The sequence below is a fragment of the Hippocampus comes genome, unplaced genomic scaffold, assembly GCF_001891065.2.
Source record: "Hippocampus comes isolate QL1 unplaced genomic scaffold, H_comes_QL1_v1.1 scaffold48, whole genome shotgun sequence".
Lineage (NCBI taxonomy): Eukaryota > Metazoa > Chordata > Actinopteri > Syngnathiformes > Syngnathidae > Hippocampus > Hippocampus comes.
The window spans coordinates 2,363,358-2,374,090 of record NW_017808403.1 but is presented as its reverse complement, the minus strand read 5'-3'; the positions used below and the strand labels follow the sequence as shown (position 1 = coordinate 2,374,090).

Sequence of the window (10,733 nt, the reverse complement as noted above, 5' to 3'; positions counted from 1 at the left end):
GGGGGGGGGGTTCGAGGGCTGCCAAGGCCTTTGGGGAGGGTTGAAAATGGATAAGATGAAGGAAGCGTGCAGCGCAGCGACAAGGAGAGAGGCTGATTTCTTTTTGGCAGGTGCTGCGGCGCCACAGTAATAGCGAGCACCGCGACCGTGCCGGATCAGAGTGACGGCTGGGGAAGTGGTTTGGTTCACGTGGAAGAAGAAAAGAAATTCAACAGGGGAAAAAGAAGAGCAAAAAAAAAAAAAAACACAGCAGCACAAAAAAAGAAGATGTAAAAAAATCATGAGGAAAAAGAAGCAGAAGCAACATATAAAGCAGGGCGGGAAGACCAAAAGGACATGAATAAAAACAAGCAAACGAAGGAGGAAAAAGCAGAAAATGACACGGCCAAAGAAAAAGATGGAACAGAAGAAGAAATGGAAGCAGAAGAATGAAAAGAAAGAAGCTACAGAAGAAGGAGCGCAAGAAGAAAAAGAAAGACGCCAAAGAGCTCAAACAAAAAGAAACAAGAAAACCCAAACGGGGCTCTTTTCTCGCGCTAACCTTATCTATTATCTCCACTTTTCCAGTAACTGAAACCGAATACTTCATATTTGTCCAAACGTGGTGAATCACCGTTTTTTTTTTCTTCCTTGTATCCCATAAAAGAAAGACAAGAAAGAAAGAGAGTGTCTGTATTGGTGCCAACGAGGTACAGATCGGGTTTCCTGAGACTTGTTTTCCTGACCTTGGCCGTCCTGTGAGCGCCATCGACTTGCCCCTGTGGCAGACTTGCGCAAACACACGCACGCGTTCTCCCTTCGTCTCAAATTGCAAAGGAAGAGAGACTTTGGGACAACCGAGCGAGCGCGGATCCCTCGGGCTATTCCCCAAAACAGACGCTCTGGTTACACCGGGGCCCACTTGCTTGCAGTTGACTTAGGCAGATGCTTCTCTTAAACCCCCCCGCCCTCTAAAAAAAAAGGCTGCGCAAACTACGCTGGCCCCCACAGCGCCTCATCCCGGCCTGGAAATCGATTACTGCGCGTCACGGAAGTCCACGGCCGGATGAATCTGGTGTGGAAGATCCGACGTGGCCTTTAATGGACGTTTTTCCTGGTAAAGCGAACGCAGCAGAACAAGCCGAAGGCATAAAGGCGACGCGGAAGAAGAAGCAAAAGGAGGAAACAGAAGTGGGCCTCGAAAAGAGAAAGAAAAGAAGCGCAAGCAAAAAAGAAGCAGAAGAAAAAAAAATGGAGAAGACAACAATCCTGAACATTGCTGTTTTTCCAAATAAAAAAATAGGTTCCAAAATCAGGGGGCGGGCGCGTGTTCCAAGCTGCACGCCAGCGAGTGGAAGCGAGTCAGACGCACGGTAACGTGCATCAGAAGTCCACAAGCCACAAGTACACATTTGGTTTTCCTTCTAAACCCCGACGAGCCGAAACCACCGTCTTTGCGATCGCTCGGCCTCCGTCCCGATGATTCCGACATCAAATGGCAGACGCTCGTTCTGGGCCGCTGTCACCCACGCGGTTTTGTCCTATGAACGGAAACGACGAGCCACACTCAGTTCCCAATCGGCGTCGGAAAGTTCCGCCGTGAAATTTATCCAATAGTGCGGCAGAAATTGTCCGTGTCGGGACTCTTTGGCAGCCGAGGTCTTTGCTCAGTCTTCTACTGGGCCAGTGACGGTGTCGGGATGCTCTACCCCGGAGTGTCCTGACTGAATGCCTGACGAATGAACGGAAGGGCTCACACGGTGTCGAATGGCAAGAGATAAACGCGGTTTTCAAAAGGGACAGCTAAGGGGCTTGGCTAATGTGTACCAGCAATTCATCCCAAAGTTTGGGCACGACATCAGAAAAAAGCTCTAGACTTAGACTTCGGAACCTCCGAGAGAAAATGTCTAGCTGACCTGAGGAACTTCGGAAGGACTGCAAGAAAGATCTGCTCAGTGAGGCGCGACCATTTAGAGGTTTTAAAACAAATGACAACATTTTTTAAAACGGACTCTTTAGAGTGGAGATGGGCCAGTATAAACGCTGTGCTCCCTCTTGCGTGTTCCAGTTCAGACGCTGGCGGCGACGTTTTGAACCAACCGGAGACGCGTCAGATAGAACTGCGCTGTCAACCGCAGCTCGCATCCCGACACTCCAATTGTAGGAACGTATCGTGCGAGCAGACCGCATGTCGGTCGGCGTCATGAGAGAGTGTACCTCAAGCAAGACAAAAGCAACAATTCAAGTATGCTTTTTCTCCTGCAGTGGAACAGCCTGAAAAGACTGGAAAGATGAGGTCCGTGCATAACAAAGATTTTCCTCTGCAGCAAAAAAAAAAAAAAAAAAAAAAAAGTCTTTCCAACATTTTAAACTCGGGGCTAATTGCTTAAACATTTCCTGCACAGCTCCAAATGCGTCCGCAGGCCCGCGTGCGACAGGATCCTGGCAACCTCGACGCCGCGTTCGGCAATTTCCTGCTCACCTCATTTGGAGGTTGCTCAACCGCAGCCGAGCTTTTTAAGCCACACACTCCTGTCCACCCCTCCCACCCCGTCCACCCCCCACAGATGTTTTTTATTTTTTTCATCCTAAACCAGATGAAAACACTGACAAACATGCGAGATGAACGGTCATCGGGCAGTCCAAGTGAGCCGCTTCCAGGCGTCCCAAAGAGCCGCGTGGCTTTAAAGAGCGACGCTTAATTACAAGCTGAACTCTTGTAAAAAACGTGACCTTCATGTGACAATTAAAAGACTGGCTGTGTGTCGGTGGTATCAGGAGAGAGAAAAAAAACTCAGCTTGAAAACAGACAAACATAAAAAGAAAAGAAAACGCTGCCGACATTGTCGATTCATTTGAAATGGTTTGTCGGGATGACTTTTGTGATGTGCGCTGCTTCCACGGACGAGCTGGTTCACCAAAGCTAAGCGTGTTGGCAACTTAGCCATCATGCGGTCATTATGTTTGGCAACTTTTCAGAGATTACCCATTACAGGCGCAAAAAACACAAGCGCCTCGGGGCGGTTGAGTGGCGACAGTCAAATCGCGCCCGCATTCCCCGCCATTCAAAATCAGTGCGAGGACACGCGTGCTGCCGAGAAGGCGTAGCCACCAAGAACAGATTCTTCTCCTATGATGAATGTCATGGCCAAAAACTCAAAAACAGTCCCCATCGGGTCCACACAAAATAACAACAAACACCATGTGACAAAACAAAAGACAAAAAGAAGAAAAAGCAAAGCTCTCGAAGAGCACTTGCCGACAGCTGCCAACTACGCCGCCATCTTGGATACGATTGTGTAAATACTATTGTGTTGGATTCATCTTTATTGATATATTTCTAGCACAACACGGCCCTCCCAACGATTTTTTTCCAATGGACTAGCGCTAAAACAATTCAAAACACATGATGACAAAAACAAATCAGTGTTACGCTAACGCTAAGTCTCGTCTTGCCTATGCTATAGCATCGCGTGTTGTAAAACAAAACATCGTAGCCAGGCTAAAAAAAAAAAGTCAGCTTTTTGTGTGTGTGTGTGGGGACGGGAGGGGTAATTTCACGTGATTCCCTTGCATATTTTGGAAGTGACCATTCGACTGACGGAAAGTTTCGCTTTTGGTGTCCCAAAGCTACGTAAGGGTGGCGATGTAGTTGCAAGACTCGCGGTCATCGAAATACCCCAAAGCTAATGACGCTAACTGCTACGCTCTTCCACTTATTTTCGCATTTTCACATATCTGTCCTTTACATTATTTATATTTCCTTCAACTTACACTTTTACTCGACATTTCATAAATGAAATGCACACTTTTACTGAAAATACATTTGCCCTGACCATCTTTGTTATTACAAAATAAAATCCAAAGAAATTATACATTAACGTCATGCAAGGACGCAATCATATGGATGGAATATAAAATGGAAGCGCCTGCTGCAGCTCACCACTGCAGGGATGAACAGTGGCGGCGATAACAAGGATTACGTGACGCAGCCGGTGGCGTTGACAGGAATTGTTTTGATACATTCGAGTGAAAAGACTCTTCCAACAACGGCTTTTATGCCAACCTAAATGTACTGTCAAACTAATCATAAAATAAAACAAATTACACGTTACACAACATAGCTGTCTGACAAAGGTCTGCTAGCCTAACGCTAGCAGACACCACAGACGAGCTCACAAAACTAGCATTGATGTTACGGTGCACTGTATAAACCTTTACATAGCAGAAACTTCAACAACTGTGAAGACGAACACTACCCACAAGCGTATTTTCTTTATCCTCTGCGAAAAGCAACAAATAGTACTACAGCTTCCTGAGCAGATGTGACTTTGTGTACATATGTATTCATGTATTGTACAGCCCCTAGCTAGCTAGGACGCACAAACCAGAAGGTTGGCTGGCAGACTTTGTCTTTCATGCAAAACACATAATTTATTTGTTTGTTTATTTTTAGCGTGTTTAAATATATTCAGTGCAAAAGAATTGAAGTCCACGAGTTTGCATGTCATTGTTTCATGACAAGCTGAAGTGATAAAGCCCCAGCTTTGTTTGCATGACTGTGGTGATCTGATTTATGACTCGCTGACTTGTTGACACCGCATTGTTTGGTAGAATCTTGTTAAGTTCTCACATTGGACGTTGAAAAGACCGCAACGTGTTGAGTACATTAAGAAACTAATTGAAGTAGATTAATAACTTGTATTTCATATTTATCCATGGTTCATTTGCCTTTATATTCGCCTACATCTGGCCTATAAGACCAAACTATTTATGTAGAACAAGTCGGATATCGTTTATTAGAATACAGAAGAGGGGGGGTCAAACAACAACTACACTAAAACTAGATTCTAACCATTTAACCTATCAACTTTCTGCAGAGATACTTGTACTCATGTACAGTATCGCTCAGTTGTAGGTACCAAAGTGCTGCGTGCGAGACGTCATCAAACACGAAGCGACGCACAGGCCGGCGAGGCCAAGAAGGCAACACCGAGTGTCAGAGCGCCCGTGTGTGTGTGTGTGTGTGTGTGTGTGTGTGTGGGTGTGTGTGTGTGTGCGCGCGCGCTGCGCTGCGCGTAGGTGACGCGTCGCCTCAAGAATGCGCTTCCCTTCCTCTCGCCGCTCGCTTCAATTTCCCCCTCGGCTCGCGGGAGCCGTCGCTTGAGGAATCTGGAAAACACCAGCGGGGGAATGAGAGGAATTTTCAGGCCGGGCTCTGGAGTTTTCTCTCGTTTCGGAGCGCGGCCCAACAATAACACGCTCGCATAAACAATGGGGCTGTTTGTCGATGGAGGAGGAGAGCGGCCCTTCGCCTTGGGCTGGCGGCGGGCCCGAGAGTCCCAAAGTACAGGCTACACGGAAAGATGGAAGTGCACGAAGGAACATAAACACATGCTTGAGCTCTTTCTTCATCTCTCTCCGATCCATCTTTCCTCCGAGGGATGCTGCTCAATGTCAGGAAACCACAAAAGCAGAAACGGGGGAGGTGGGGGGGGGGCAATGTTGGAATTTCTCTGCTTTTAGTCACACTCAGAAACTCTCTTTTGAGTTGAGCCTACATGAAGACTTGTGCTCTCTTTTGACATCTGACGGAAGCCTACTGCTCATTTATCTCAACAATAATTACTTCAACAAATGACTTCATTATTCCTAACAACTGATCACCAGAGGGGGGCCTGCGCTGAATAAAAAAAAAACTGCCAAGCAGCAGCTCTTATTTTTTAATGATCAGGGTTCTCCCAAGTGGAGAAAAGAGGACAAGCCTTCCTCAGCATGAGTGGAGCGCGGGCTCCCTCTTGTGGTAGAAAAAAGAATGACTCCCTAGGGACAGTTCAGTCGCATTTAAATTGTTCGTACAAGACATTTGGCCGTTTGTTTTAACCTTTTTTTCAGATAAAGTTTTATTTAACTTTATATGCAATATTTTTAAAATAAATGTTTATGTCAGTTGTCATTTTATTTTCCGATATAACTCAACTCAACTGTATTTCTAGAGCAGACAGGTAAGGTGGGCCAGGACACTTCAAGATTTGAAAACAAATAATAGGATATTAAAAAAAACTCTAAAATGTAGAAGGAGCCAGTGAAGGGATGCCAGAGTAAGAGTTATGTCCTCCCTCCTAACGAGTACCCGTCAAGAGGCGAGCAGCAGCATTCTGGATCAACTGGAGATGCTTAATGGAGGATTGGCTGACTCTAAAGTAAAGTGCATTTGAGTCATCGAGCCGGGATATGACAAAGGCATGAATGACCGTTTCAAAGTGCTTTAAGTGCATTGTTAATGTTCAAACTGCATAATTTTGCAGTGTCTTAAAACAAAATTAACTTTTTTAAAGTGTTGGCGTAAAAAGTTTGAGAACCATTGCACTACAGTCAAGACAATAATCTATTTGGTTACTTGAAAGTATTTTAATGAACGCATTGTAATCTAATTCAAACAATTTAAAGTTAAATGTTTTCTTTACGTAGCATTCAAAAAGTGAGGCTCTTTCCCTGCATTTTAATCTTAAAAGAGATTTAAAATGTAATGTGTGGATACAAATGATATATCTCGGTGCAATTAAAAGTTGTTTAATTTTACACTTGAAGGGTGGACAGATTGTATACAAACAATAAATAGTCAATTGTGTTTCAGACAGCATAATGGCTTTAAAGTGGCTCTGGATCTTCGCCCGGTAAAGCTGCCATGTCACGGCTGAGAAACTTGGCATCGGGGCGGTGATGATGTCAATTTCGCCAAGGACATATAGGCAACCATTCACATTCGCACCAATGGACAATTCAGAGTCTACAATAATATAATAGCTAGGCAGACGTGCGAACTACTCTTTCACCGTGCTGTCCCCATTAAAAAGTCTATTTTCCATCGTATGTCCCTTTGAATGGGCAAAACTAAGACAGAATCAAATCCTTGGCTCACTCATTCCCAGAGCACTCTCCACATACGTCCATTGGGAATCACTTCTTGAATGGGTCAGACCAAATCTTCACACCTGAGGTGGGAGCAAACAAAAGAACCGTCAGCTTTTTAATAACTATGTTTACATTTCTAGGCAGTAATAGTGACTTCATTTTGTTTCTCCATTTCAAGTTTCTACATCTAAGATGACAAAGCTCGTGCTTTTGTTTGCCATCTTCTGGCGTCTATAGACACTGAGAAACCTTTTAGACAACGTTTACTTTTTGCTATTCATGACCCTCAGACTGTAAAGTAATCAAATTTAATTGATAAATAGCAAGAATGGTGTCATACTGAGCTCTTACCGACGGGCTGCACGTCGGCCTGCTCGATTCCTGCCCGGTTCATCTTCTGGACTTCTCCTTAAGTGGGAGCGAAATAAAAAGTGCATTCGGATACGTTAGCTCCAATTCACACGCGATCATCATTCTTACTTTTGATCGCCACCATACAGCTAGCGTATATCAAAAGGTAACCGACGATATTCTGAATATACACGAGGAAAGAACAGTTTGAGCAAAATCTCATTAACACCACCTAACTTGTAGCCTCGAAGTTTGTTTCCTAATTGTGACAGTGATGTAAAAAAAGAGGCAAATCACGAGGGTCACGCGTATTTGTTCGCCACTTACTGTACTCGTTTTTGTGGGCGAGCGGGTAGAAGAAAATGGGGTAAAACGCAGCAGCAACAGCTGTTACAAACCCTCCAAATATAAACACTATTTTCCTGTTTTTGGACATAATTTTTGATCGTTTTTGGGAGAGAAAAGTTCACCTCCAAAAGGGCATAATGTTTTAAATATTTGCTTCCGGGTACAAAGGTTAGCCATGCGGATGTAGGTGTTTTCTTCCCTCTTGGCTTCCCGTAGTTGGTCTCGTGATGCATCACATCCATAACACGGAAGTCGAGCATTGTTTTGCACTGGTGTTCGCTTTTATAATCTCTCTTTTTGTATTTATTTTTTGAAATGCGACTTTTACTCACAATAATTTACTTGATTTCATGCTCTGTTGTATTGGCAAATGCAACCGAATCAATTCAGACGTTTGTAATCCCGCACAGTCACATGGACGTCGGCTGGGTGTATACTGTGCAGGTATAAGTTTAGCTGTCTTTTCTTGTTGTTTTTTTCTCCAATCGTGTTAATACTAATGTGTTATCCACAGGAGAGTATGCACGCCTATGCAGCCAACGTGTACACTAGCGTGACGGAGGAGCTTTCCAAGGAGAAGAATCGCAGGTTTGAGATGTGTTGCTGTTGATTTAGAGCGCCTCGTTGCCAGCCCTGAGTGCCATCTCGGGGTATTAACAGCGCATAGCACTTATCGATACGCAACGACGAAGGAGATTTTCATTTTCACCTATCTGTACTATTATGTGTTTTGTTTATTCATTTAACACAAATAAATGGATACAAAAAAAGTGACAGGTGACGTAACCTCCTGGACTTAGGCAAAAGTAAAGCTGTACGGAGAGAAGTATACGAGAATACACAAAGTAAGCAGTAAAAGTGTTTTTGTACGTGTCCTTTATATGCAATATCCGTTTTGACCTGGCATAAAGACAAACAACTAGGAGTTTTATTTGGACAATTTTTTTGGGTTCTATTTCGTGACTTCTTGCAACCAAGGAACTATTGAAGTGGGTAAAGTTTTATTCAGTCAAAAGTTACCCTTTGCCACCGCCTCTTGGCATGTTGTTGCCGAGGAACTACATTGGAAGTGCATTAAGGATGGTTAATCTTGTGGCATCGAGAAGCAATTCCAAACATTTTAAGGGGAGAGTGTTTCATTTATTTAGACCAAGTAGTGCTTTGCCGCCATTGTGTGGCATCCTTGTGCCAAGGAACTGTATTGAAGTATGTTGTAGAGTTTTATTTCGACAAAAGTAATGCTGTGTGTTGCCACCTGTTGTCATTTTGGTGCCAATAAAGTATGTGGAAGTGCATTGTTGAGTTTTATTTTGACAAAAGTAATGCTTTGCGACCACCTGATGGCATTTTGACTCCAAGGAACTATGTTGAATTATGTTGAGGTTTATTGAGACAAAAGCAGTGCTTTTGCTCTATACTATGCTATCACGATGGACCGATAAACCTTTTTAGAGTACTGTGTCAATTTTCAGTCGGAAAGTAAGTGCCTGTTGGTGCCAAGGAACTATGTTGAAGTGTGTTGGAGTTTCATTTTGACAAAACTAGTCCTGTAATAATAGTTTAAACCATTAATGTTCTGCAAACTAAGCTACCAAAGATCTTAAACTGTTTAAAGATTGTTTGATTTTGAAAAAAAAAAAAAAAAAAGCATCCAAAGTGCATGAAAACATGCAACAAAGATTCTCCCAAACTAACAGCCCACGCCGACTCGTCTTCTCGTCCAGGTTCGGCAGCTTGTGAGAGAAGGTCGACTTGAGTTCGTCCTGGGCGGCCAAGTGATGCCCGACGAAGCCGTTACCGATCTCGATGATTTGCTTGTGCAAATGACAGGTAGCGCTGCTCGTTTCCCGCCGCGTTGGCGCCGATGACTTTGCGTGCATGCAATTCCAGAGGGCCACGGCTTCCTCTTCGAGACATTCGGCGTGCGTCCTCGCTTCTCGTGGGGCGTCGATCCATTCGGGGCCTCCGCCGCCGCGCCCGTGCTCTTCGCCCTGGCCGGGTTCGACGGTCATCTCATCTCCCGAATTGATTATGACCTGAAAGATTCCATGCAGAAGACGAAGGTGCCGCCGGACTGCCGTGTCGAACTGCACTGGAGTTGACTCATCTAAACTTTTTTTTTTTTGTACTGTGAACCAGAAATTGCAGTTTGTTTGGAGAGGTTCTGCCTCTTTGCAAGAGCGGCAGCAAATCTTCACACACACCATGGACCAGGACCATTTCAGCTACTGCACTCCGTCTTACCTGCCATTCTCCAACAGGTAGTCTCTTTCCCTTCATCACCGGCCTCAAAACATTCATCAAGACTGTATCACACTTCAACAATCCATATTCAAATCAAATGAACTGAAGACTCCTGTAAATTGAACTCAGAGATGTGTTGCTGTTGATTTAGAGCGCCTCGTTGCCGGCCCTGAGTACCATCTCGGGGTATTAACAGCGCATAGCACTTATTGATACGCAACGACGAATGAGATTTGTTTTTTCCCAGCAAATAACGGCCGCTTTTTCAGGTCGGGCTTCTACTGGAACGGCGTGGCCTTGTTCCCCGACCCCCCGAAAGACGGTGTGTACCCAAACATGAGTTTGCCCATCACCAAGGAAACAGTGCACGCTTACGCCAGCACCATGGTGGAGAACATCAAGCAGAGGGCCGACTGGTTTCGGACCAAGCACGTTCTGTGGCCATGGGTGACGAGAGCGTGGCACTTTTGGTTCCTTCAAGTTGGCACACGTCCAACTCACTTGTCGAATTGCTTTTCAGGGCTGCGACAAACAATTCTACAATTCGTCCGTGCAGTTCGCCAACATGGACCCGTTAATGGACTACATCAACAAGAACAGTAAGGACTTGGGGGTCACGGTCCGCTATGCCACACTCGCCGAATACTTCCGAGCCGTACACGATGCGGATCTTGTCTGGGAGGTGCGCGGGAGTGAAGACTTTCTGCCTTATTCTACCGGTAACAAAACACTCATGACATCACTTTAACAAACGTGACATGAAGACAGGACCTGATGAACTCTTTTGCCTTTTTCCCCAAATGGATTTTTGGCAGAGTCCCACCAGGCGTGGACAGGATTTTACGCCTCTCGGAACATCCTAAAAGGGGTGGCGCGGCGAGCCAGGGCCCACCTTC

The 10,733-nt window shown here is 44.9% G+C and overlaps 2 protein-coding genes and 1 long non-coding RNA gene across 4 annotated transcripts in view; 2 read left to right on the top strand and 1 right to left on the bottom strand.

Annotated features, from left to right (window-relative positions):
• Window positions 1-6,379: 6,379 nt before the first annotated feature.
• smim20 (small integral membrane protein 20) lies at window positions 6,380-7,782 on the bottom strand. Its single transcript, XM_019858552.1, has 3 exons — window positions 7,573-7,782; window positions 7,246-7,302; window positions 6,380-6,974 (listed from the first exon to the last, which is right to left on the bottom strand). The coding sequence occupies exons 1-3, from the start codon at window positions 7,679-7,681 to the stop codon at window positions 6,940-6,942; spliced, it is 201 nt and encodes a 66-aa protein (XP_019714111.1). The 5' UTR covers window positions 7,682-7,782; the 3' UTR covers window positions 6,380-6,939.
• Window positions 7,783-7,818: 36 nt separating this feature from the next.
• Window positions 7,819-10,733, top strand: part of man2b2 (mannosidase, alpha, class 2B, member 2) — a 9,955-nt gene continuing 7,040 nt past the window's right edge. Inside the window, exons 1-5 of one of the 2 annotated variants that reach the window (XM_019858551.1) lie at window positions 7,819-8,037; window positions 8,108-8,192; window positions 9,191-9,240; window positions 9,318-9,423; window positions 9,484-9,656. In XM_019858551.1, coding sequence (XP_019714110.1) covers window positions 7,909-8,037; window positions 8,108-8,192; window positions 9,191-9,240; window positions 9,318-9,423; window positions 9,484-9,656 — 543 coding nt within the window. In that variant the 5' untranslated portion in view covers window positions 7,819-7,908. Of the gene's footprint in view, window positions 8,038-8,107; window positions 8,193-8,311; window positions 9,424-9,483; window positions 9,657-10,733 lie in introns of those variants that run through there. The other variant, XM_019858550.1, reaches the window with a different exon arrangement.
• On the top strand, window positions 9,803-10,730 carry LOC109508518 (uncharacterized). The gene is made up of 4 exons (XR_002166679.1): window positions 9,803-9,854; window positions 10,107-10,159; window positions 10,358-10,556; window positions 10,653-10,730. It is a non-coding gene; the product is annotated as an uncharacterized LOC109508518 (long non-coding RNA).